Here is a 28,000-nt window from a genome sequence, read left to right as displayed (position 1 = left end):
TTTTGACATTTAAAAAATTATTTTTTGGCCTGGCGGGGGTTCTCGTTGGCCTGGCGGCCCGCAAGGCCTGTACTATTATAGGGGAAACACTGTCAAGTGTAAATTATTTAGCATTTCAACTTTTCTGAGTTTCTCCAAAAATGTAGATTTCTTTATTATATTGTCAGCACAATTTGTTTTGGTTCTTACCAAAACATTGTTGTGAGTAGGGTTATTTTTTCCTCAATCCTTTTTTCTATATATAATTATAGTCAGAACCACATTTTTACATTAAAATATTTTAACCTAATTGCCCTGTTTCCTATATGGGTAAATAGACTATCATATGGGAAGGGGATAAAAGCCACTAACTTTGTTAAAATTATAAATAAACATTACATATACAGTTAGCTGCATTTATTAGTTTTTAGATGTGACAATTAACAAAGCTGAATTTAGCATCGCTGCAGTTTTCAATGAGAGTGTAATTTCTTACCTCATATGACTGCAAAATGTGTTCTGTTTACGTGATATCCTCATAGTGAAGTAGTTAGGCTGAGGTAATGGTGATAGACGGATGTACAGTATTGCCAATTTTTAATATTTTAATTTGATTTATTTTCAATTTTTAAAGGTCCTTATCCGCGACTGGCTTCATCCTTAACAATGACACCTTAACCTCGGATGATTCCAGTGCTGCTTCAGTCACAGTGTTATGTCTGCTTCAGACAGGACCATTTAGAGCTCCTGTTCAATTCCATCAGAGCATCAGATAGGAATTGTATTTTGAATACACTATGCTATGTTATTACTAAGAGGAATGAGGGAAAAATGTTTATTAGATGATACAGAACTATAATGTCACTTCATGAGCAAATTACAGGTGGGTGGAATTCAGTTCCAGAGCATTTTCTGCTGTCTCATGGTCCGCTGTGAGGTTTCTCTGGGGAACACTGGCAATATGACGGTCCGGGATGAGACATTCTCCTTGGTCCAGTTCGACATAGGTTCAGTGAATGTGCTCAGTCTTGGATACCATATTACTGGAGCTCAGGAAAGCATTGACAATCACTTTTACATCCTGTCATTAGTTGTCAGAAACTTCCATAAGTTGAGGCTAGGTCTATGCAATATGACGATATACAGTTGCAAGAAAAAGTATGTGAACCCTTTGGGATTACTTGGATTTCTGCATAAATTGGGCATAAAATGTGTTCTGATCTTCATCTAAGTTACAACAATAGACAAACACATTCTTCTTAAACTAATACTGCACAAAAAATTATATGTTTTCATTTTTTTATTGAACGCAACATGTAAACATTCACAGTGCACAGGGTGGAAAAAGTATGTAAACCTCTAGGCTAATAGACTTCTCCAAGAGCTAATTGGAGCCAGGAGTCAGCCAACCTCAGTCCAATCAATGTGATGAGATTGCAGGTGTTGGTTAAAGCTGCCCTGCCCTATAAAAACATACGCCAGTTTTGAGTTAGCTGTTCTCAAGAAGCATTGCCTGATGTGAACCATGCCTCGCACAAAAGAGCTCTCAGAAGACCTACGATCAAGAATTGTGAACTTACATGAAGCTGGAAAGGGTTACTAAAGTATCTCTAAAAGCCTTGATGTTCATGTGTCTACGGTAAGACAGATTGTCCACAAATGGAGAAAGTTCAGCACTGTTGCTACTCTCACTAGGTGTGGTCATCCTGTAAAGATGACCGCAAGAGCACAGTGCAGAATTATTAATGAGGTGAAAAAGAATTAATTGATTTCATTATTAATACAATAACAACCTCCTCCGCCTGATTTTGGGCCAGGAAAAACCCTGCGTGCTCTGCATGTGGTGCATAAAATCAATAATTAAGTTAATGTACTGCATAGGCAACCATTGTTACTACACTGAGGCATAACAATAACTTTAAAGATATCACATAATCACCATTAACTAACTTTATTGCATTGTTGTACTTTTTTTTTCTACTTTCACAAGCTGCTATAGGGGGTCCAGGTGTGGCTGCGTCCCCCTGACACTCCACCAGTGGCTTGGGGATTAGTGCCACAAACAGAGTAGAGAAGGTCAGAAAGTTATGAGAGACAGACTAAGACATTGTTGGTTTTGGTCTTTTCCATGGGATTTGTTGACAATGAGAAAAATGTACACTAGACCGATCCTTTAAAACACATTAAAAAAGACATACTGTTGCACTGCCTGACATATTCCGTCACTGCAATCAACATAGTGAATGTACTTGTGTGTGTGAATGTAGTATTATTATTTCAGAATAATCAAAATAAACTTTGGTAGTAATTTTCAGCTGTACGTGTTACACCCAGGTGACTCACAGGCCTAACCAGGTACCAACTCACATGAACATGTCTGTGCTATATTCACTGTCCTGTGTTCCTCACAGACGGGGAAGTACGACGACTCTCTGAAACACCTTGAAGCCCTGCAGGAGCTGAACAAAGAGGACTACAAGATTGCCATGAATAAAGCTATTGTAGAGTTTTACAAAAGTGGTCAGACTACCACAGGGCATCTGAAGCAGACCCTGATGGCAATGAAGAACCAGGTAACTGCTGAAATGTGGGTCATATTTTCTCATGCCTTTCAGTTCATGTTGCATTAGTTTTCAGTGAAAGCTCAAGACAAATGCAGTACTTTCTGCTTTTACATGATTTCATCAATCATCCTGGCTTTGTTCTTTCAGGTTCACACATCATCAGAGGATGTTGATGGGTTGGATGATGTTGAAAATAGTTTGTTGTACTATAATCAAGCCATCATCCACTATCATATGCGCCAGTACTCTGAAGCCATCTCCATTGGAGAGAAGCTCTACCAGTTTCTGGAACCATTTGGTATGTTGTAGTGCTTTGCATGGGTTTACTAAAGTGTACTGTTGAAATGATTAATTAGATAATCAATTAGTTGATCAACAGATGGTTGAACCACATCATTTCAAATCATCTCAAATGTGGGGGTTTGCTGCTTTTTAAAATATTTTTTAAAATATTGTACCTTTGTTAGTGAATAGCTTAAAGACGACTTGTTATGCTCATTTCCAGCGCTAGATTTTTATTTCTGGACTCCACTAAAGTAGCTTTACATCCTGCGGGACCCAGCACAAGTCTTGCTGGTGTGGGTGGTTTTAACTTTGCTGCGGATGGGAGCAGGTGGTCAAAAAACAAAACTGCAGGTCCCAAGATTTAGCCAGCACTGCAGGCCTACTCTCACAGAGCTGGGCTGAGTGCTCAGTCAGCGCTCCTCCTGGTGCTCCCTGACACTGCTACCTCCTTCGCACATACACACACACTCATGAGTGTGCACCATCGGCTATTGCAACCTGCTAACTTCACCTGAACAAGCAAAGAACAGAAACATCAAACAATGCGTGCATATTGCGATTCTGCAGGTTATTACTACTTTTGTGCTCATTTAGGAGGTAATGGAGGGGTTGTAAGCTTGCATCAAGTTGCATGACATCATCATTAGGAGCGCTACTCCTGATCAGTGCATTAAAAGACACAGGGAAATGAAACAAAATAAAACAACCTCAGCGTAACAAACAACCACAGCCAACAACACGTTCTAAATTAATAAGTAGGCTAAAATAAATAAATACAATGTAATTTTGCCCTAGAACAGGTGTACTTATTGCACTAGAATAACTAATTATTGCACTAGTGTGAATGTAATTATGCACTAGAATGTAATTTCACTACGTTATTACTGCATCTCTTTATTAATACTACACAGTTAAATAATGTGTCTCCCCTGTGGGATGGGAGAAGACACAAAATCAGTGCAACTCTATTGTGCGGGCATGAATGGTTAGAATGTTTGCGGGTGCAGGCGGGAGTGGACACACAAGTTGTGGGAGCAGATGGTAATGGTCAGAAATCCAGCAGGAGTGGGCGGGAGCAAGATTAACAGCTTTACCAGGTGCACGTGTGCCACTTTCTGACTCTGACACGGCCGCTGGAGCTGATAGCGGCCACTCTAGTCAATGCTTGTGATCCCACTGGGCCTGCCGCTGCACGTTTCGGAAGCACCTCAGAAGCAGAAAACTAAAGAACTTAATAAATTTAACATCATGACGGTCTTGAGATGTCACCTACCAAATTTGAAGTCGTTGGGATTAAATCTTGGAGTTTGTTAAAATACAACACCTGTCAAGAGCTTCACTTTTCGAAAAAAAAATGTAGTCGATTCAAAATGGCTGACTTAGGGTATGGATCCAAGAGGCCTTTTTTAAGTCTGCAGATGATCTGCCTCTCAAAATTTGTATGTATATGTCAAATTTAAAGGTGGGGGCTTTGACTTTTTTAGGAAATTTTCTAGGGGGCGTCCTCGAGTCATTTTGCCACACCCATACCCAAGACCCATATCAGAAATCAAGTTACACCACTTTTGATGCATGTGCAAAGTTTTGTGAGTTTTCAAGCACCCCTAGTACCTCAAAATTGCTAAGAGTAATTAGGGGGCACTATAGAGCCGATGTACCACGCCCAAGCCCAACTGTGATACTAATCACAATACTTACTAGTTTGAACATAGGTACAAAGTTTCATAAGTTTTTGTAAATCCTAAAATCCTCAAACGTGTTCATAAAATGAAAATTGACGCACAAAATCCAAAATGGCTGACTTCTGGTTGGGTGAAAAAATTTGAAAAAATTTGTATTTTGTCAATAATGATTAGAGCAATGAACCCACCGAATTTCATGCATCTAAAGAAACTTTCAAAGAAACTTTGTTCCATAATGGCCTTGCGTTTGGGGGCACTATGGAGCCCGCTGGCCATGCCCGAGCCCAATCGCTACAGAGCACTTTCCGCCAGCTCTGACGTGTTTGCCAGTTTTCATGAGTTTTCAAGCATTCTAAACCCCTCAAAAATGCAATGGCATACTAGAATAATAATAACAGTAATAATAATAATCCCTGAAGAATTTTGCAGTTTTCGCCAGTTCTGATGTGTGTGCCACTTTTCGAGCATCCTAAGCCCCTCAAAAATGCAATGGTGTACTATAATAATAATAATAATAATAATAATAATAATAATAATAATATTCCCTTCTAAAACAATAGGTTTCTCACACTTTCAGTGCCAGGGACCATTGGGCCCTTGACACATTTTCGTGCTCGGGCCCTAATGACCAAATTAATGAAAGCTGAGCAAGTTAACAAAATCGGGCAGTTTAGTTACCCTGCTACTGCAGTAATTATGGTAGCCTAAGGTGCCTTTTCAGCTTTGACTGGGCTGCTGTAATTACTGTAGTAGGAGTGCAACTGACTGACTGAGACTTGGACTTGTTTGCCTGGAGACTTGGCTTAGTCGGACTGTACTGTTGTAAAAACTTGACTTGTGGCTTGAAGGCAGAGTTGATTTGACTTGTTAATTATTGAATAATTATTGAAAATAGAGCTGCAACAATTAGTCGATTAATCGATTAGTTGATTGGCATAAAATTACTTAGCAACTATTTAGATAATTGAATGGATGTTTTAATCATTTTTTAAAGATCATTTGCTGGTTGCAACTTTGTAGGTGTGAGGATATGAAGCTTTACTGTGTCATAAATGATAGTAAATTGAATATCTTTGGATTTTGGACTGTTGATTAGACTAAGCAAAGACATTTGAAGATTTCACCTCGGACTCTTCATCGCTGTCGCAATAACTGCAATATTGCAATACAGCGCTATAGACAAGCCAACCGCAGTGGATGTCAAACAACCGCCACAAATGCGCTAGGCTAGGCCTTCTTGTTTTACACTTCAATGCGTGTGTAAGTTATTGAAAGTTTGGCGGCTCCCCGGGTCCGGCAGCTCCGGGGGATCCCGCCTGCCGCACACAGCATCTTCTGCACTGAACCAGGCTTGGGTTGAGCTGACAGGGGGTTGGTACTAATGCTCGGTAGTTAAAAACACATCTGTATGGATATTTTGTCTAGGTTATATGTTGGGATTGGTGCACAGCAAAACGTGTTGCTGTGTGTAAAGTGTAAAATTATAAACTGAAAGTGTTTGCTCAGTGACCGTCCACAGCAGCTGCAGAGTTGCAGCATAGAGTCCTGCTCTCTGTTGTAAGCATACTCAGTTGTTAGCGAGCAGCTGCTCTCATGTCTCCACGGGTCTTGGTCCTTGTTTTCGGCAGAAACTCTCCCACTTTCTGCCTGCTTAGCCTGCTCAGCCTGCCCTTGGATGGTAGGCGGGTTGTTACTGTAGCTTCAGCCTCACCCTCACACACATGCTCGCTCTCTTGACCACAAAGTCGCAGTGTCCTGAGCTGTTTCTTACGCTATTTGTATAATACGTTTTAATTTAGAAAACATCTGAAAATACATTTTTAAAAATAATCCCTGATGCTTAGGCCTGGAGGGGGGTCAACTCAGTTGCAAAGTTGCAATGCGCTGGCGGAAAGCCTGCAGGCACGTCCAGCTAGACTCAATTCATGAATCCCAGGTTTAAGGAGACTCTGCTCTCCCTGGACCACAGGGTGGTCTATGCAATATTAGCAATGCACAGTGTTTAGTCACTCTGAATCATTGCAGGGGAAATTCCTTTACCGCGACAGCCCTATTCTTACTGTTGTTACGCTGACGACACCCAGTTATACCTCCCACTGAAACCATGTGATCCATGCAGTGTTCACTCCCTCCTAAATTGCATTAAGGATGTAAAATCCTGCATGGCAAAAAGCTTCCTTTAGCTAAACCAGAATAAAACTGAGGTCCTAATCTTCAGCCCTGTGGACAACTCTGCAACCACATTCAGTGCCCTTGGGCCTCTGCCATTGAATCTGAGGTCCCACGCAAGAAATCTTGGTATTATTTTTGATTCTGATTGAAAATTTGACAAACAAATCAACTCATTTTAACAAATTGTACTGGCTTCTTCCATCTTAGATCACTTGCAAAGTTAAAATCATTCCTGTCCATTAAAGATTCAGAGACTATAGTTCACACTTTTATTTCCTCTCGCCTCAACTACTGCAGTTCTCTCTATGTAGGAATCAGTCAGTCAGCCCTATCTCGCCTGCAGGTGGTTTAAAGTGCAGCAGCAAGACTCCTCACTGGTACCAAGAAGAGAGACTATAGCGCCCCTGTAATGGCCTCTCTTCACTCATTACCAGTAAAGTGCAGAATTGATTTTATAATTCTTTTATTTGTTTTTAATGCACTGTATGGACTGGCGCCAGGCTACATCTCTGAACTGCTCATCCCCTATTCCATCTCCAGACCCCTCAGATTTGCACGCACCCAGTTAAAAACTAAAGGTGATCGAGCATTCTCAGTTGTTGGCCCTAAATTGTGGTATAGTTTGCCACTGACAATTAGATCTTCCCCCTCAGTTGATATCTTTAAAACCTGTCTGAGGACCGATTTCTTCTCTTGAGCCTCTTAATTATCTTCATGAAGTCATGCCTGACCACACTCTGGCTTTTATTTGTTGTTTGTGCAATGCTGTTTGTGTTGTAATTTGAACTAATTTTCTGTCTTATGTGTGACTGTGTTTTTGTTTGATTGTAACCATCAATCAAATTACCCCATAATTTGAATCTCTCTGTAAAGCACTTTGGTCAACGTCTGTTGTTTTTAAATGTGTTCTATAAAAAAATTGACTTGACTTGACTTAATGTGTAATGTAAAAGGACTTATGGGAGATGTGGTCATAGCACAGACGAGAGATCCAGGCTGTCAGTTGTGTTATTCTGTCTCTCCACAGGACAAGACAGTTCCACAATATTCCAGTTAATCTAACAGTCATGGATATTTCAAAAGTTGATTTGATTTGCAGCCACAGTTTGGCGTGGAGTCATTTTGTTATTTGTCCTAGAAGAGAAGTTTGCTCAAGCTGTGTGTTTCCTGCTGGTGGATCTCTACCTGCTCACCTTCCAGCCAGAGAAGGCTCTCCATCTGCTGGCTGTGCTGGACAAACTCTCTGTGCAAGGAAGCAACAAGAACGGCAAAGGAGAGGTACCCCACTTCAAACACAGTAGTCATTAAAAAAAAAAAAAAAGGTTTTACACAACCTGCTCTCATTTTCATAGTTCTGTATGTTATTCCTGTCTGTTTTTCACATTTTACCCAAAACAGTTATTGCTGAGATCTGTGGATGCAGCAAGTCCTACTGGACTCCATTTTAGCAGTCATAGGATCACTTAGGATGTTAAGACTTCCTAGTTTATCCCAGATATCAGACAAAACCTACCTGAACCCATAATACATAAATGAATTTAAAAAAAAAGAATGAGGAGAGAATACATTTAAAAAAAAGACCTGACCTTAACGGATCCAAAGACAGTCAGATCCTGTGTGGAATAGACCAGGGTATATATACTCAGCAAGCTCTTTATGAGGAACATCTGTGCAATCCAATACAACAGCTCTGCCATAAATTTAAATACAGCGCTTATAGATTTTCTGTTTTTGTTGACATCGTCAGAAAGGTGATTCTACTTTATTTTAATATTGAGGTTGTAGTGGGTGCTGGTGGTGAACTGGAGCGCATTATATTGAAAAGTATTCCTAATATTTTGTCCACCCTATTAACATACATGAGTTGTGCAAAATATTGGTTAGTTTAGAGTGATGGGATGATACTTTCACTTCCAAAAAAGATTTATGATATGATTGGACAGGAATAACGGCCAAAACTATGACATTTAGACTGGAGGTTGATCAAAGGTTTGGCTCACCCCAAACCGTCATGTTTTAGCCATGCAGATGGGCTGGGTGATATGACCAGTATATCATATCCTGATATAGTTAATTTCATACCCTGATAACGATACCTATACCGATATAGCACATTCCAATTCAATGAATAAATAGTTGCTTTTATCTGTAGATGCCTTCTTCCAACTTCAAAAGCAGTTCATTGGCCACATGATTTTATTTAACTGCATGTCTGCCACCACCCGCACATCATCTCCATTCAGCCCACTAATGTGTCGTTATCTGCTGCGGCAAAAAGCGTCATCAAGTCCTCCAGCAAGAATCTATGGAACAAGGGCACTTATTTCCTATCTACTCGTTATTCTATGGGGCACAAGTATTTAAACCCAGCAAGACTTGTCTAAGTAGGCTAATTGCATATTAGACACACAGCATTGTAGGCTATACTATGTCATACACGCTACAGTGACCTCCATTACCAGCAGTTCAGCTTTTACCTTTTTTTCACAAATGCAAAGGGAGGTTTTCCCTGCCTATATAGCTCAAAGGAGGGCTGCCTTTGTTGAAAATTCCGGCATGTGATGTTGATGGTACTAAACTTCCAAGGCAGTGCAACACCTGGACAGTCCACAGCACACACGCCAGTGTTATCTTGTAGTTCATCTTCAAAAAATGAAGCAGTTGCAAGCATGTTCTGATTTAATGACTAAATAATTACCTTTGCGAGACGAATACAAAGCATATTATGAACTTTCTATGCAGTCACTCAGAGACTTGTGCAGAGCAGAGCAGAGCAGTGAATTCCAGCAGTAACAAATGAGACCAGCTAGCCAATATACACTGCAGCATTAAACAACTTAAATATTGCATATTGTCCCAGGCCTACAAAGTCAACACTGTCATTCGTCACAACCTTTATTTTTCATCTTTTTGTTCCATCTTGGTATAAAATTTAAATCTCTGGACACTTTTGTCTGTCAAATCATGATTTTTTTCACTTAAACGCACAACCCTCTAAAGGTGCACACACAAACTGTGTACACCATACCATGCATGTTCTCCGAACTTTGCCACCTTTGTCTCAAAAAAAAATCCAGGGAAAACCCTGCAAATACTATCATATACTTCATACTCCGGTGAAATGTCAGAAGGTATGAAAAAATAGATACCGCCCAAGCCTACTGGATAATCCATAGACCTTCCTGTCAACAGGGACTGCTTTTTTAAATTCTTCTCCATGAGGTAATAGTTTTATTCCATTATCTAACCAAAGTTATTATATATCTGAGCTCTGACACCTGAATAGCTACGGCTGGGAAGAATTTGATTTAGTCATCATGCAGTTGTGTCTGAGATCACTGAAGATGTTTTCTATCAACAAATGAATCATATCATGCAGATTTAAAAGCATACAGTTTACTGTTTATTGAGTGCTGTGTTTGATTCCAGAGCAACAGCTCAAACAAAGATGGAGCAAACCAGCGGGCAGAGTTCACAGCGATGATTGAGGCAGCTAAATCAAAGATGCACCAGGTAAGAGCTCTGTTCATGGATATGAACATCCACTGCCTGGCTGTTTCAGGCTCTAACCATGACTGTTGTTTCCTGTACAGTACAAAGTGAGAGCCTACATCCAGATGAAGTCCTCCAAAGCCTGTAAAAGGGAGATCAAGTCGGTGATGAACACAGCAGGAAATGTGAGTCTCATTATTTGGTGCTGAAAGGCAGGGAACAGAATATATAGGATATGCATGTGAGGACTGGCACACAGTCAGCATATATGACATATGGAACAAACATTTAAAAGAGTGCTGTCATGATGAGGAAGTCCTGGGTTATTGAGAACACAGATTAAAAAAAAATTCAGGAACAACTTTTACAAGACTGCCAAAGAATAAACAGAAGAGTAGCAGGGTGAACTTTCAAAAGCTTTGTTATGCTTGACGCAGCCTTTCAGGTGTGAGGGTGTGGATGCCAAACGTGCTCCTTGTAACAAGGCAAGCGCAGTGGCACACAACAAGGCCATTATTTCTGGACACCAATGTAGCTGCCTCACCCATTGCAACTATGCTGATTTTCTGCCAGGTTGTGTGGTGCAGACCTCTACAATGTGTGTCCAATGAGTTTCTGGTATTGACAAGAGGCAATGGTAATTTCACTGTGGTGGAGAATGAATTGCATTTTATGCATCTCTGAATTCCCAGAGTTCTGTAATTCTGCTCTCCAATACCAACAGGACTTGAATAAAAAAACCCAAATGTCAAGTGCCCTATTGTATCTGAAGGAATATTATTGTAATAATATCGCTCTTTAGTATTATTATTATTATTATTATTATTATTATTATTATCATTATTATTATTATTATTATTATTATTATATTTATTATTTCACCATTTTTTGGCATCTTAACTACTCCTATATGATTTGTCGCATCAACATGGTTTCGATGTCAAAATATACCTCTCCATAAGGAGATGTATGCTATTACTTTTCTTATTTCTAGCATATTCCAGTGATTTTATGTAACTTTTTAAAAAGATTAAAATTTATAATGGAAAGTCTATGGGAGCGATGTTTGAAAATGTATGGTAAATGTATTGCTGCATCATGTCGCTCCTCAATAACAGCACTTTAAATGTGGCACGCCCAGATGTGCACGAAGGTGCGAGGGCCCGATCATCACTGCTTGTAACTTTAATTATTATTCCTCCCTGTTATTTTCCCAAAAGAATCGCATTTTTGAGGGGCCAAACGTGCTCAAAAAGTTACGCAACTTTGTAGACGCATCAGAAGTCGTGAAAAATTTAATATTTTATGGGTCTTGGGCATAAATGTGGCCAAATGGCTCCATAATGCCCCCTACAAAATTTGGCAAAGATGACCGAAATTTGGTACGCACATATATCATGTCCACAAGCACAAAAAAGCCTTTTTGAGGCATACTCTAAATCCGACAGGAAGTCAGCCATTTTGAATGTACTTTGCAATTTTTCTCAGTTTTTGCAATTTGCAGGCATTCTATTTTAACGAACTCCTCCTAGAGATTTGACCTGACCTACTTCAAATTTGGTTGGTTTCATCTTTGCAATGAAAAGTCAATCAATTTTTATTTTTATAGCGCCAAATCACAACAAAAGTCATCTCAGGACACTTTTCACAGAGAAAAGTCATCAAAATCTCGACCTTTCACGGAACACCCTTGGCGTGGTGTGCTAGTAAATTTCATGTTTCGCCATCTAACATGAAGTTGCACCACCTACTGACAACAGGAAGTCAGCTATATGACAAACGTCTTCCGTGTGATCTATACATGATATACAGCAATATGTGTTCTCTAGCGCCAAATAGTGGACACAGGAAGTGATATTTAACTCCTATGTGCAATGTCCAATCTTCATGAAAATGCATATGCATGTCAGGCAACCTCCATGACCCACTTGGTTGCACAGCCTACTTGCAACAGGAAGTCAGCCTTATGTGACAAACATCATCTGATTTACATGGTGTGGTCTACACATGATATACAGCAACATGACGTATAATTAGTGGGTGTGATCTAGCACTGCATAGTGGACACAGGAAGTGATAGATATCTCCTACATGCAATGTTCAATATTCATGACAATAATTATCCATGTAAGTTGTCCTCTGGTTAATGTATTGCTTTATTGTGTTGACCCCCAATAACAGAACTTAGACTGCGGTGCACCCTAACGTGCATGAAGGTGTACGATCATCGCTGCTTGCAGCTTTGATATTATATTATTAAATTATAATTATATTATTTAATATTTATGTTCAGATCCTAGTTGGCAGCTTTGTAGGATTAAGTGCTGCTCTTCATTTTATGCTCTACCTCAGGCAAACTATTGGCTCCTGCGCGTTTGGTCAGAAACTGCCATAAGCCAAGTATGTGTGGTGTGCAAGCTGTTGTGCACCTCACAGTTTTTGTAACTAGGCTTTCATCTCTTGTGCTGCACATTCAGTCATAATCCAAGAGAGAGATGCAATGAAGAAATTTACTCCAAAAAAAAAAAAAAAGCTGATATTTTTTGTATTACTGTTACAACATGTGAAAGTGCATACCCTCTCCTGCTCATCTCCCTGACCTGTTTTCTGTCCCCTCCATCAGTCTGCATCCTCACTCTTCCTTAAGAGTAACTTTGAGTACCTGAGAGGAAACTACCGGAAAGCAGTGAAGCTGCTGAACAGCTCCAACATCGCAGAGCATCCTGGACCCATCAAGACAGGTGACAACTTCTATACCTCTCATGATTGACTGCTTCCTTTGATAAGCCTGGTGTTAAAAGGCCATACAGCTAGTTCTGGTTTGACCTGTCCTGGTTCAGGCTGTTTTTGTGTCATTATTGGATCAATGCTGCTTCATGAGGTTCCTAGCTGATGGATTGTCCTGTCTCATTCAGGTGAATGTGTTCGATGTATGTTCTGGAACAATCTGGGCTGCATTCACTTTGCAATGGGGAAACATAACCTAGGCATTTTCTACTTCAAGAAGGCACTGCAAGAGAACGACCACACCTGTGCACAGCTGGGAGATGGCAGCAACGGGCAATGTGAGTCACAGCGCTTTCTCCTGGCTGAATCTGTTAAGCTTTCAAGTGACACTCCATCCAGTTGGCCTCCTGTTGGCTTGAGAGTTGGATGTAAAAAGTCTGTAGCTAGCTCCTTCATAGAGAACAGCCGCTCTATTCATCTTGGATGAACAGTGGTTACAGTGGATTGCAGCTTTAACAAGCTTTACAAAACCTTTCAACACACCACTGCAGCGTAATCATCATGATTCCCTGCTCAAAATCTTCAAAACAGTTTTTCTATTTCCAGAATTTTCATCAAAATATGGCTCAATGAAATGATATGGTATATTTTTCATGGTCACCACTGAAAACAAAGTATTTTGTACAGCAATTTTTAAATGGTCAGTTCACCCCCCAAAAAAACAACAAACATTAATTTTCACACTTCTCTCCAGTGGTATTGCTCCATGCTGATAGTTTTGCTTGTATTTGTTCAGGTTGAGATATGTGTCTGATGGAGGAGAATGGAATTAAGTTAGTGACATTGTATTCACGTGGAGAGAATTAGCTTTTACCGTGGCACAAGAATATAAATGCACTTATTCCTTTTTGGTGTCGTTTTAATCCACATATTGTTTTCATTTCTTCATTTAACTTTTTTCAAAGTTCCAATCATTCAAACAAGTGCAAGCTAATTCTATATTACTGTGTTAAGTGTTCACTTCAGTTTCGGCTTAGAAATCGAGGAAAGATTGTCTGTCTGTCTGTCCCCAAATAGTAACAAGTCCCTTTCTCCTTCCGTTGCTTTTATTCTCCAGCTAAGAAGTTCACAGGTATCCCCATGTGTGCTCTACTAGCCAACAAGCGCTATGAGCTGCTTTATAACTGTGGCATTCAGCTGCTGCACATCGGCAGGCCTCTGGCAGCATTCGAGTGTCTGATGGAGGCGGTGCAGGTCTACCACTCCAACCCTCGACTGTGGCTGCGACTGGCAGAGTGCTGCATCTCCGCTAACAAGGGGGTATGACTTAAATCACATCAACATTTACAGTTTAACTGTAATTCATTGTTTGTTGAGCATTTTTAGCTTTCCGATTGGAATCTACTGGATTTTTTATGGTTATTTTAAAGATTATTTGTAGGCATATTTGATTTGACCTGTTATGCTTTGTTTGTACTGGTTATTTTGGAGCCTGGGAAGGACCATGGAGGGGGAAAAAAACTTATTTGTGCTTGTGATTTAACAGAAATCACCCTCATGCCATTTTCTCGTCCGGCGTACACCCTCGCTGTGGATCACTTGGATTTAATAAGGTTTATTTTGATTTTGGACTAAGATATGTGGATATACTTCAAGCATAACACTGTGTTATCTCTGAGATCCCTTATAAAATTCTATGGAATATGGGATAACAGACATCTTCGCCATAAACACTATCTTCTGCAGATGTCATCCAGTTCATAAAAACTCAGCTTCAGTATTCTTGGGTGCCTCATGGGTATAGGTGGATGCACAATAAGTGCAAAGAACATGGCCTTCTTGTGAGAAAGGAGGACGTACAACTAATCCTGTGGCTGCTTTGGATCCAGCTTGGATCAAGGGAAATGTGTTCTTTGTCGCTTTCTTCAAACTTCCAGCTGACTGAATGCATTTGTTGCCCTATACAAGAAGGGAACAGGCAAAATAATTCAATCAAGAGCACAAATGATTAAATCGAGAGTAAAAATTAGCCTTTTTTTCTCATTGGTCCTTCCTGGGTTCTGTAGGTTATTATGAAAATCTAAAAACAGGGGGTTCAGAATCAAGGTTATGTCACCTCAAGCAGGGTAATATCTAATTATGTTCCTACTTCAGTTATTATTCAGACATTAAATAATCTAGAAAGCAGAGTGGTTCTTCCTCATGATATGAGTGGTCCAGTTTTGAATGGCATACAGGTGAACAGAAATCCACATGAGGTGCTGTCATTGTGTTTGTTTCCAGGGTTCGGAGCAGGAGAGCAAAGGTTTACCTTGTAAAAAAGGTATAGTTCAGTCTATTGTCGGGCAGGGCTACCACCGCAAGATCGTCCTGGCATCACAGTCTACCCAGAACACTATCTACAGGTCAGTGTCCACTCACACTAGTCCATGGGTGCAAGAGCTCCGTCAACAGACGGATCTCCGTCAAAAGTGAATTATTTGTCCTGACAGAGTCTGTTTATTTCTACTGCTAACGCAAAAAAAGATTTTACTCTGCCACTGCATTTCCACCTTTTGCTTTGTATATGATTAAATGGCTAAAGAAAGAGACGTTTGTTGTTCCACACATTAACACTTGTTCCAGCTTCCCAAGGTTGTATATGCATCAATTTATATGTCTATTTTCTCCAGAATAATCAAAGGTACGGCAATTTTATTGAATGTGCACTTAGATCTCTGTAGGGATAGGTACCAAAAATGTTATTAAATGGGCCCCAGGGCTAAATAATTAAAGACTGTGGTATTTATAAGCTCAGACGTCACAAATTCTTTTATCTTTTATTCTTTTAAACATTTTGGTGTAATTTATTATCACGCTGCAACCTCTCCTCTGCTCTCTGTGTCGGGGCTGAGCTCCTCCATACACACACACACTCACACACACACACACACACACAGCAAAGTCAGCAAACAACAGAGCACAGGTAAAGTGAACATAACTCAAAGATGACTTGAGTTGACGACACCTACGCTTGTTACTATCACTGCAATAAAACCTTAAGGAGTAAAAGGGCCAGCACTTTATCAATACACCTGTTCAGCAAGCAGAAACATGTAGAAAAGTGATATTTCAGTCTGCTCTGTCCGCAGTCATCTCATCTCACTACGTTTTACACAAACACAGCGTGCTAGCTCAGCTAATAGCAAATTGTTAGGAACAAGCTGAAACAAAAGCTGTCTTAGCTTAGCTGCTGGCTGACGCAAAGCAGCCCCCTCCTCTGTCTACCAGTGCTACAAGCAGGCAGTGAATCACATCAGCAGCAGAGAGACGAGGACAAAGGACAGGATCAATGACTGATAGTGACTGATGTCTGTGTTCTTCATTCTTTATAAACTTCACTCAGTATTTTGATCATGAATATTATTTATGTTATTGACATTTTAGGTTTGTTTCCAGTAAGATATTATTGAGTTTCTATAGTTACCTTGCTGTTTATAGTATAGGTTACTGTTGCCACTCTAGAAACAACGTTTAGTTATATTTAAAATATAAATAAATTCTAATCCTGTTCTGAATTTGTTCTTTTTTAAAATAACATATTTTTTAAAAAGCAATTATTTAGTAATGAAAAACAACCGATAAGAGTATAAATCAAGAACCGAGCCAATAAAGAGTATTGATAAGAGTAGTGATTGTCAGTGTGCAGTCATATATGTAAATATGAAAGTGACAAGAATTTGAACTTTTTTCTTTTACTGATGTAGATTTCGGTTGCCTTTAAAGGTTATAAAAATAATAGGTACAGATATTTGTGTCATTTTTATTCTAAAATATAGTTAGATAGTTGAAATAAGTAGGCCTACAAGTTTTTAGTCCAGTAAGGAGAGAAATAGGACTAAATTGGTGCCTGTGCCAGGGATAAAATCATGGCCAGAATTCAGCAAATTGCACCATTTATTTAAAAAAAAAAAAAAAAAAAAAAAAAAAAAATCAAGAATAAAAAAAAAAAAGATTAAAAAAATCATTTTTAGGTAACTTTAAGTACTGGACACCATCAAAAACAGAACGTTCAGTCAAAAAGATTTTTCTCACCTGCACCCATGCTAGGCCATCCATGATGTAGACATTTGTTCATACTGTTAAATTGATGTCTTGGTTTTCTTCTTGAATTTTCCATTAAAGGGCCATGCTAGTGCTTTTGAATATTTTATCTTATTTACTACAAATGTCATGTACTTTACATCACAGCTACCTATTTTGCAAACCATACAGATTTTCAAAATGTATTTCCCTACCTTTCCATTGGTTTCTATTATTTTCTATATGATACAAAAATCTTATTGGCAGACTCATGCCTTGTTTCTGCTGTTAAATATTCAGAGCTAAGCTGACTCTATGTCTGCACCATTCCATCAATGCTTGATAAATGTCTACATTTCCCCAGCCTTCATTCTGACATATTGAGTATCTTTTGTAATGTAATCTCCACTAGAATTTCAAATAAAGCTCTGTTGGTTTGAACATGAGTTTGTAAAGATGGAGACATTGGCAGGTATTTTAGACATTACTGTGTAATTAGCCTAAGTATTACATCGGATGTAATAATCATGCTTATAATTGCCTGATATAATTAGAATTGGGCCCAGTGACTGCACTGAATGTGTGCGTATGTGTTTGTACAGTGAGGGCCAGTCAGCAGCCATCCCAGTAGCCAGTATGGAGTTTGCAGCCATCTGCCTGAGGAACGCTCTGCTGCTGCTGCCTGAACACCAGCAGCAGGACATGAAGACAGAAAACGGCTCCAAGTGCTCCAGTCAGTCAGGAAGCACTGAGAGCGGCAGTGAGAACAGTGACGCCTGCAGGTCAGACGCACACACACACCCCTCACACACACCTGTTAGCTATCAGAACACCTCTGAACTCTAAATCTCTTCACTGTCAGATGACATCTAGACTTCAGTAAGCGATGTTTGGAGGTGTGATGTCAACTTTTACCCTTATGTCACTTACATACATCTTGGATCGGAACTACTGCAAAACCAAGCATGTCATGGTGGTCCGTGCATGAAGTATAATTCATTTGCAGTTGTTCACATTGTATAATGAAAATTCCATTTTTGGGGGTATTCCCTAAGTTCATTGTCCTAAGACGTGCAATGCCATTTAGTGCGCCAGAGCCACCGCTTGTTCCATTATCCAACTGTACAATGAAAATTGAAAGTCGAGAGCCGAAAACAGCTTGCCTTCAAAGTAAAAGTTGCGAGTTTTGAAGCGTGTTGGCTGCAGCAGTCAATTTAAAGAGAGCTAAACTAAATAAACAAATAGTATAAATAATGAAAATAATTCATAACTTCTTTTACACACTTTGGAGATAAAATGAAGCAGAGGCGGTGAAACTGGCCCTGGGGACTTGTTGCATGCTGGCAAGATGTACTAGCACTCAGGCCGTAAGGAACATGGAGGTATGTGAAGTAAAAGTTAAGTGAACAGATTCACACTGAATTTACCATCTGACTAAGACATCTGTTTTAAACTTAACAAAACATTTGCTTTTGTTACAGAATTTCTAGAGGACCAGAGTAGAGAGCTTGTGAGACAGCAGGGAAGGCAGCTGTGGATGGAGTGTTGCTTTTGCTGTGGCTTCTCATGTCTGCTTTCTGAGTCCCTAACTGCATCTACCAAGATTGGCTTTGCACTGAAAAGCAAACTGTGTTTCACTGTGAAAGGACTAAAACACACATGGTGCTGGGTCATTACAGTTATTGAAAAATTTATAATAAATTATTTTTTGTTATTACTTAGTGATTGAATACACAGCCTGGCCTAATTCTTCTGTAAAAAAAAAAAAGAAAAAGAATGCAGTGATCCAGAGAGACACCACACAGTTTAATGCTGATGTCATAACAGCCAAACCTGCAACTTTTACTGTGAAGGCAAGCTGTCTCTCTTTCCGGCTCTCGAAACTTCCTGTTTCAGTTCTCATTGTACAAGTTGGGTAATGGAAAGAGTGGACACTCTGGTGCGCTAAATTGCATTGCACGTCTTAGGACTATGAACTTAGGAAATACCCCAAAAACAGAATTTTTCATTATACAACGTGAACAACTGCAAGTGAGTTACATACTTCATGCATGTAACTGCCAGCCAAGGGTCCAAGGGTCCATGAATAAATGACTAGATGATAAATGATGATAAAAGATTTCTAGTGAAACACTAAATTATTTGAGTCAGTGTTTTAACTTGGTGACATATCGTGATGTCTGTATTTCACACCACCACTCTTCATTTGAGATGAAGCCATCTGATCAGCCGCTAAGGGCAGAGATCACTGTGTTATTGTGTGTATTGTCACTATGTTGACTTTTTGGTCGACTTATGATCCAGCTCAGAATGTGGACTGGTTCACACATGTGTTCTGATGAATGTTGTCTGTGTTTTGCAGTGGGAAAGGTCAGGAGGCAGATAAGTTCTTGTCTGCAGCTCCATCGTCTCCTCTCAGAAAACAGGAGGTAGAAAACCTCAGGTAATAAGACGTTACATGTCCTTCTCTTCTCATTTTCTACCAGTCATTACTCAGAAACTTCAAATATCCCGCAGAAGTAAGAGAGCTGTACAGTTGATCAGTAATGCCATTTATGGATATGTAGGTGCTCCATCCTGGCCTGTAGCGCCTATGTGGCGTTAGCACTGGGAGACAACCTGATGGCTCTAAACCATGCTGAGAAACTGCTCCATCAAACCAAGGTTTCAGGATCCCTGAAGTAAGTGCTGGGTATTTTCCTCAGATCATAGAAGGTCTACATGCTTTTTTTTTTCTGCAACCACACATGACCATTTCAAGTCATGTTCAAACTCTTTCAAAGAATTGATTCACCAGTGTTTCTGTCTACTTTGAATCACTGAACCATCCTCCTCTCTCTGCTGCATGTTCAGGTTCCTGGGTCACCTCTATGCTGCTGAAGCCCTCATCTCATTGGACAGGATCTCTGACGCTATTGCTCACCTCAACCCGGAGAATGTCAGTGACGTGTCAATGGGGGTGCTGACCAGCGAACAAGACCAAGGTCTGCTGATTTCACACATTATTGAACAAAACAAGGAAAAAACATGTCAATACACTGAGTCCTCCTAGTCCTCTTTCCTCTGTCTCAGTTTAATAGTAATGCTTGGTTTGTTTTTGTCAACAGGGTCTGACAAAGGAGATGAGCCTGTTGAGTCCTGTAAGTTGACTTTGTTTAAACCCAAATGCATATTTTTTACCCAGAACAGTCCAACAGGCAATTATGCATTATTCAGTTAAAACAGATCTAGATGTCCAATAGTAAGAATGAAAATCTGATGTACAGTACAATTAGATAAATTACACATCAGCATATGATGTTTCTATAATACTTCCCATTGTGCATGTGTGTTTGTAGCAGGGAAGCAGACCCCCCTGTGTTACCCCAGCAGTGTAACATCAGCTCGGGCCATGATGCTCTTCAACCTGGGCAGTGCCTACTGTTTGAGGAGCGAGTATGACAAGGCCCGCAAATGCCTGCATCAGGTAACCACGGCAACTTCCCATGACATCAGCAGGACCTGGGAGTGCAAATTAAATGTCTCAAGTTGTATTTTCTTTAGATACAGCATTTTAAATGAATAAGTCTGATGATATTCTATACTTTTCCTAGCATCAAAAAGTATTTTGTGTGTGTGTGTGTGTGTGTGTGTGTGAGTGAAGTACAGCCTGAATATCTTATTCCTCTGTGCCATAGAGCTCCATTGTTGTCTAAACTATTAAAAACACTAGCCTGGGTATCAGATGAATCTGCAGAGTTCATGTTTTATTTGCTCTGGCAGATACGTCTGGCCCCCCACCCATTCAAACAGATTCCCACCCGTCCTGGCCCATGACTGGCCAATCACAACCATTTATCTACATGCGTGGGGACATATGGGGGTTGCCCACGTGGGGATATCATAGTGTGATTGGTCAACGTCGCTAAACTCCATCAGAGCACGCGATTGGTTGGTGCAGGTGATTGACAGTCTGCAGAGGTCCGTCCAGCGCAATGCACCAGGCTCACGAAACTTAGAATAAACTGTCAAAGTAGGTAGTGCTGATCAAATATGAATCAAGATTCTGTTATGGCCTATTTCCCAACTCAGATGTTTTCAGAAACACATTTTAGTGTACTATTTAGCTGTAATATGAGAAAGTTTATGATGCCATTTTTTCCTTCTTGAAAATGGATGAAGCACCACCCAACTTGCATTGGTGTCACCCAGCGCTACATCACGCGTTTCGTTGCTCTGATGGGTTGTAGGTCTATCCAATTGCGTCCAAAAGCATTTTGGCCTGTGCCCGTTGATAACACCCCTTGGAATCTAAAAATTAACTGAGAAGTTCGAGACTAACGTGCATTTGCGAATTAGTCTGGCAGTGCCAGGCTATAAAAACACATCAATGAGCCACAATGTTGCACTGGGTAACATGTTCCTTCATTATGAATCATGAACACACACACACGCTGTAGTTTATTTTGACTCAGTCCAACATACACCTTCCTGCTGCTAGAAATAGCTACTCATTAGATAGAGCACCAAATGTGGATTAATCCACCACTGAAAATAGTCCCCAACAAATGCACTATTTCCTCCTGTTTGAGTAACTTTTAAAAACTACAGTGACCAGCTGTTTTAGGAAATTACTGAGACTTTTCTAAAAATGAAGCTATGTATTTGTGAGCTGTCAGACAGACAGACACATTGTTGGTTTGGGTCTTCTCATATGATTTGTTGACAATAAGAAACGTAGTATAATACAGCTGTTTTATAGTTGGTTTTGCAATATTAAAGTATTGAACTCTTTCATGTGTGCAGACACCATGTTGCATTCAGATTCCATGGAAAACAAAGTTCTTGACCATGGAATGAGTTTGACAAAACAATTCTAACTGAAGGTCAACTTACTGTGCTCCCATGCTAAGGTCCTGTGCTTTCAGCCTTTCGAATGGTTAAAAGAAATCAGGAAATCAGAAAAAAGCTTTTCTTGTTCAAATAATTTCACAGGGAAGTAATAATTCTTGGCTGAACCAGCTGTAATTTGTGTTGTTTTCATCAGGCTGCGTCTATGGTAAACACCAAGGAGATTCCCCCTGAAGCCATCCTGTTGGGAGTCTACTTGGAGCTGCAGAATGGTCAGCCCTCCCACACACTCTCTGTTTTTCTATTTGACGCAACTGCTAGGTAGAAAGAGAGATTTTGCCTTTTTATTACACAACATACAGTAGAGAGTTGTTAAGAAATTAAGGAGCAGAGACAGAGGGAATGGTAAATTCTTGCACAGCTATTAAACAGCACTGACTAAACACTGATATATCTGAGTAGTTTGGCTTATTTTAAAAATGTTTGATCAGCAAGTATCACTTTGATAAATCCATACTGCAACTCATAATGACACAGTTATCATCAGATTTCAAAAAGCGCTGGGTATTAGCCCATAGCAGTTGGATTGTTTAGTATGTGAGTATGTGTTGTGTGTCCTCAGGAAACACCCAGCTGGCCCTGCAGATCATCAAACGGAACCAGCTGCTGCCCACGGCGGTCCAGAGGGTCTCCCCAGACTCCCGCAAGAAACCCGTCCAGCCATTCCCCTCTGTCCAGCCCATCCTGCTACCTTCATCGTTCACACAAGTTCAGCGCAAATGAGCCTCCGCAACACCCCTCCCCCAAACTCCACGCCACACAAACCACACACGCACACACACACACACACACACACACACAGCTCTGAGGAGTCTTGATATTTATAAAGCTGCTTCCCCTCAGCATCAGGAGCCATATGAAATGCAGGTCTGGCAGCTGACTGAGGAGAGAAGTGTCCATGGACTGAGACCAGCTGGGATCACTCTGACCTTTTTATTTTCATTTGACTAAGGAGTCTGTGTGTTGTCTGAACTATGAAAATAAATTTTATTTACTGTATGACATGTGTGACTCTTTTGAATACCTGCATTTTATTTTTTGCAAGGGAGGCTTTGGAAGCTGCATTCATCACTTATATTAACTACTGTACCAGTTAGCTATAGTGTTTGGCTACAGTGTACTGTTTATAGTGAATGGAATTCACAGTGGATGTAATGAGGACATTTTGATTTTGCTCAGTTGTAAAAATCTTAATATCTAAGTGAAGTACAGGGGGTAAATACTGACCATCTTTAATATAATGAACCTCAATTGTGGTGCTGTTTTTAGAAGACAGTGAGTTGAATGCAGACTGTGGGTATAATCAAGGTTAAACAGTTGGTTAATCCCTTTCATGACCAAAAACACATCATGAAGACAAAAAAAGTTAATGTAAGAGTCCGGAAAGATTTGTGATGCTTAAAGCTTTCAGTTTTTTCCTGTTTCTATTTTGCTTTAAAGGACAGGTTCACAATTTTTCAAGTGTATCTTCAAACAAAAGATGTCCATATGAACACTGAAACAGGTTTTCCTCACTGTAATCATTCCTCCTGTTCAAAATAAAAATGTAAGTGATGAGGCCAGTCATCTTACATTGTAAGTGCATTATGAAGGCATCTAATGCCCAGATGCCAAGCCTAGATTCTTTTTTTTCCCTTGCGTTTGAGGGCTACACTTTGCGTAAAAATGTGAAAATTGGAGAAGGAAGGAAGGGTTTGGATTTGAGTTACCATATAATCTGCACATGACTATTCCAGCCACTCAAATGTAGGAAAATCCTCAAAAGCCATAATACAATGGCAATTTCACTGATGAGCGTTGAAAACGGCTAGAAAACTACTCAGTGACTGATTAAACTTAACCACATGACCACAATCACTGACACTTGACACTGACTGGTGTGTGTGTGACACATCTAAATCATTTAAGCCTCTCTCACAAAGTTCCCAGGAATTGCTAGGATAACTTTTCAGGCACCCAGGTGACTTTCACTATTCACACATGCAGCTATATTCAGGAACATTTCTGTCTTGCGCCTTTTCACACATAACATGGCAATGCTGGAATAGATTGGCAAGGAACAGTCCAGCAGATGGCAGTAATGCAACACTTATGGACACCAACTGCCATAAAAGTCAACAGAAGAAGAAGGCGAACCTCAAAAAATTCAGACCAAACTGTCAAACTTGGCAGTCCTTATACTGTCCTCGCAATGAGTAGTCTTTATCCAAAGCTAGACAGTTAGCCAACAGTCTGCAGTCCTCCAATAAACACAAGGCGTAACTTTTCTTGCACGTTTAATGAAGATCCACATTTACTGTAAAACTGCAACAAAGCACAAATGCAAACAGAAATCAGAATCTGAACAATATTCCTTACACTGACATAACTATGTAAGAAATAAAAATGCTGTGTCACTAAGCAAAACAGGTCAGCTAACAGGTTGCAGCTATGCTAGTCATCAATTTAGTCACCTCAAAACAAATACACAGCAAATATATGATGCATATAGTGTAAAGAATTGCTAACACATAATACTCACGGACAAATAGTGTCCAAGGCAACAATGTTGAAAATAAATAGCTGCAGCAGATGCCGACACATGAGCTCTCTACTCTGTCTGGTTAGCTCTGGAGGAAACTTCCTGTTTTGTATCTACTTCTGTTGAATGATCAGGAGGGGGCACTGCAGAACACAAAAAACTACTTGCACTCAAACAAAGGGCAGAATACTCCCCGCCTGGCACAATACTATTGTACCACTAACAGACAATGAATGAGATACAAACATTAACATATAAATTGTCCATTTTCTATTGTCCCTCAGACAAAAGGACAACCATCTCTGATATTGGTCTCAGAAACACTTTCACACTCCCTTCTTTTGCTGTCCTTACTTCTGCCTTGCGAACCTTGTTGTCTTTGCTGGGGAATGTCTTAATAACAAGTCCTACAGGCCAGTTGTTCCTGTGAGCTTGGTGATCCTTGAGCAAAACAACGTCTCCAACTTTGATGTTGGGCTTGTCCTCTGTCCATTTCCTTCGATTCTGAAGAGTGGCAAGGTATTCCCCCCTCCATCTCTTCCAAAAGGCGTCAGCAAGACACTGAACCTGTTTCCATTGTTTTGTGTGGAGCTCTGTTGGGTTAAAGGAGCCGGAGGGTGCTGATAGAGCACTCGTCTTCTGAGTCAAGATCATTGCTGGTGTAAGGACAGTTGGCATGTCGGGGTCTGTAGACAATGACACCAACGGTCTTGCATTCATTATTGCCATCACCTCAGCCATTAAGGTACTCAGTACTTCATGTGTGACTCGAGTATGTGCAGACTGAATAAGCATTGCATCCAAGATTCGTCTTGCAACACCAATAAGTCTCTCCCATGAACCACCCATATGTGAGGAATATGGGGGATTAAATTGCCATGTACAGCCTTTTTCCTGAAGGTAACTGTTCAGCGTAGCATCCCTGTGATCAATACTCAATTCTTTACAGGCACCAATAAAATTAGTACCTCTGTCTGAGCGGAGAAGTTTTGCAGGTCCACGAATAGAGAAAAATCTTCTCAATGCATTAATGAAGCTGGATGTGGACATTGATTCAACAAGATCGATGTGCACAGCTCTTGTTGACATGCATGTGAAAAGAACTGCCCACCGTTTGCTGTCTGCACTGCCTCCCCTTGTGCGACGTGTCAACACAGTCCATGGACCGAAAACATCAAGACCGACATTGGTGAAGGGTGGCATTGGTGAGAGCCTGTCAGCTGGCAAATCTGCCATCTTTTGGATCTGAAGTGTTCCTCTGAGCCTACGACAGATGACACATTTGTAGATAACTGATGAGACCAGGCGTTTGCTCCCGATAATCCACAATCCTGCTGCTCTAATCGCTCCTTCTGTGATATGACGGCCCTGGTGAGCTACCTTCTCATGGTAGTATCTCACCAAGAGAGAGGCGATGTGGTGAGTATGGGGGATGATAAGTGGATGTTTTTCTTCCTTTGTAAGAGTTGCCGATCCCAGGCGACCTCCAATCCTGAGTAATCCATCTTCGTCAAGAATGGGGTTTAACTTTGTGAGTGGGCTTTGTTTTGGCAGTACTTGCTTCATATTAACACATCTGAATTCTTCCTTGAAGATATCATGCTGCACAGTGAGAATAATCACAGACTTTGCTCTGTGGAGCTCACTCACGGTGCTCGGCTCACTGTAACACTTCCATCCACGGCATTTGCTTTGATCAGATGTCTTCTTGAATGATGCTGCAACACGAATTAGTGATGCCATGGTGCGACACAAGGTCATCCAATGAGAAAACCTTTCAAAGCGATGTGACTTTATCTGGACTTCTGAAGTTTTAGTGATTAGAGATGTGACGTCAGGCCGTACCTCTACATCTGCTTCAGGATCTATCAGAGAGAAGATGTCTGACTGTGATGGTTCTGGCTTGGATTGTGCTAGGAATGATGGTCCAGAAAACCAGTTTGTGTTGAAGTTGGGAAGCATGAACAGGCCTTGTTGCGTGATCTGCTGGATTGTTCTCTGAAGAGACATAGTGCCATTGCTCAGGATGTGTAGATTTTCGGATGCGAGTCACTCTATTGGCAACATATGTGTAAAACCTCTTGGTGTTGTTATATATGTAGCCGAGGACTATCTTACTGTCAGTGAAGAATTTGACAGCATCCATGTCAGCGTCAATCTCATCTCTTAGTAGGTCATACAGTTCCACAGCCAGAACACCTGCACATAACTCCAGCCGTGGTACAGTGTGAGCAGGCCGTGGGGCTAGTTTGGATTTGCCCATGATAAACCCTACATGGCACTGACCTTCATTGTTAATGGCTCTTAAGTAAGCTACAGCTCCGATAGCTATTGTAGATGCATCTGAAAAGATGCACAGTTCTCTTCTTTGGGCGGAGGACTGTGAAAAAGGAACATAGCACCTTGCTATCTGAAGACATTGGAGATCTTTTAGAGATTCTTTCCGTCTGTTCCATTCTCCCTCCTTTTCCGAAGGCAGTGGTTCATCCCAGCCATTTTGCTCAGCTGAGAGTTCACGGAGTAGGGCTTTTCCTTGCATTGTCACAGGAGCCACAAACCCTAAAGGGTCATACAAACTGTTGACCGTGGCTAGAACACCTCTTCGAGTGTATAGTCTTTCCTCTTTGGAAACTTGGAATGTGAAACTGTCTGTTTTCAGGCTCCACAGGACTCCCGAACTACGCTGTAGAGGGAGATCATCCAATCTGAGGTCCAAATCCTTCAAATCTGTGGCTCGCTCATGTGCTGGGAAAGCTTCCATGACCTTGTGGCTGTTGGATGCTATCTTATGTAATGTCAGATTGGACTCTGCTAACATCTTTTGAGTATTTGTCAAGATGTCGATAGCTTCTTCGTGGGTAGGTGCAGATGCAAGACCATCATTGACATAAAAATGTCTCACTACAAACTGCTTGGCATCAAGGCCGTGTTCTCTCTCACCCTCAAATGCAGCCCTCCTCATGCAATAGATGGCCACAGCTGGTGAGGGGCTGTTTCCAAACACGTGAACTTTCATTCTATAGTCTCTCACATTTTTGCTGAGGTCGTTATCTTCGTACCATAGAAATCTGAGGTAGTCTCTGTGGTCTTCACGTACCACGAAACAATAGAACATTTGTTGCACATCAGCTATGAATGCTACAGACTCTTTTCTGAAGCGGAGGAGAACGCCCAAGAGGGTGTTGTTCAAATCAGGTCCGCTAAGAAGCACTTTGTTTAAAGACACTCCATCATGTTCAGCACTTGAGTCAAACACCACTCTCAACTGATCAGGTTTTTGGGGGTGGTATACCCCGAATGATGGTGAGTACCAATGCTCTTTATATTTCTCCAGTGAAGAAGCAGGCTCTGCATGGTCATTTTCAAGCATTTTCTTCATAAAGTCAATGTACTGCTTCTTCATTACAGGTTTTCTGTCTAATATTTTCCTGAGAGAAGAAAGTCGCTTCATCGCTTGATCTCTGTTACTTGGAAGTCGCTGTCTGGGGGAGCGGAATGGTAACGGCGCCACCCAGCTGTTCCCTTCATCCTGATAAACTTCTCTCTCCATTATGTCAAGGAAAGCTTGATCGTCCATTGAAAGTGCTGGCTTGTCATCATCTCTAGTTTTCTCAAAAACTGCAGAT

At 40.6% G+C, this 28,000-nt stretch overlaps 1 protein-coding gene across 3 annotated transcripts in view; it reads left to right on the top strand.

Moving 5' to 3' along the window:
- cnot10 (CCR4-NOT transcription complex, subunit 10) overlaps positions 1–22,852 on the top strand; it is a 28,180-nt gene extending 5,328 nt beyond the window's left edge. Inside the window, exons 3-19 of one of the 3 annotated variants that reach the window (XM_044358423.1) lie at positions 2,391–2,552; positions 2,691–2,841; positions 7,821–7,960; positions 10,112–10,195; positions 10,276–10,359; positions 12,798–12,915; positions 13,090–13,239; positions 14,019–14,221; positions 15,185–15,306; positions 17,566–17,745; positions 19,326–19,406; positions 19,531–19,644; positions 19,817–19,947; positions 20,071–20,103; positions 20,305–20,429; positions 21,990–22,065; positions 22,416–22,852. In XM_044358423.1, coding sequence (XP_044214358.1) covers positions 2,391–2,552; positions 2,691–2,841; positions 7,821–7,960; positions 10,112–10,195; positions 10,276–10,359; positions 12,798–12,915; positions 13,090–13,239; positions 14,019–14,221; positions 15,185–15,306; positions 17,566–17,745; positions 19,326–19,406; positions 19,531–19,644; positions 19,817–19,947; positions 20,071–20,103; positions 20,305–20,429; positions 21,990–22,065; positions 22,416–22,576 — 2,115 coding nt within the window. In that variant the 3' untranslated portion in view covers positions 22,577–22,852. Of the gene's footprint in view, positions 1–2,390; positions 2,553–2,690; positions 2,842–7,820; positions 7,961–10,111; positions 10,196–10,275; positions 10,360–12,797; positions 12,916–13,089; positions 13,240–14,018; positions 14,222–15,184; positions 15,307–17,565; positions 17,746–19,325; positions 19,407–19,530; positions 19,645–19,816; positions 19,948–20,070; positions 20,104–20,301; positions 20,430–21,989; positions 22,066–22,415 lie in introns of all 3 variants that reach the window. The other 2 variants (XM_044358422.1, XM_044358421.1) reach the window with 2 other exon arrangements.
- Positions 22,853–28,000: the final 5,148 nt, after the last annotated feature.

This window comes from Thunnus albacares, chromosome 8 (assembly GCF_914725855.1).
Source record: "Thunnus albacares chromosome 8, fThuAlb1.1, whole genome shotgun sequence".
NCBI lineage: Eukaryota > Metazoa > Chordata > Actinopteri > Scombriformes > Scombridae > Thunnus > Thunnus albacares.
This window is presented reverse-complemented; position numbering and strand designations above follow the sequence as displayed.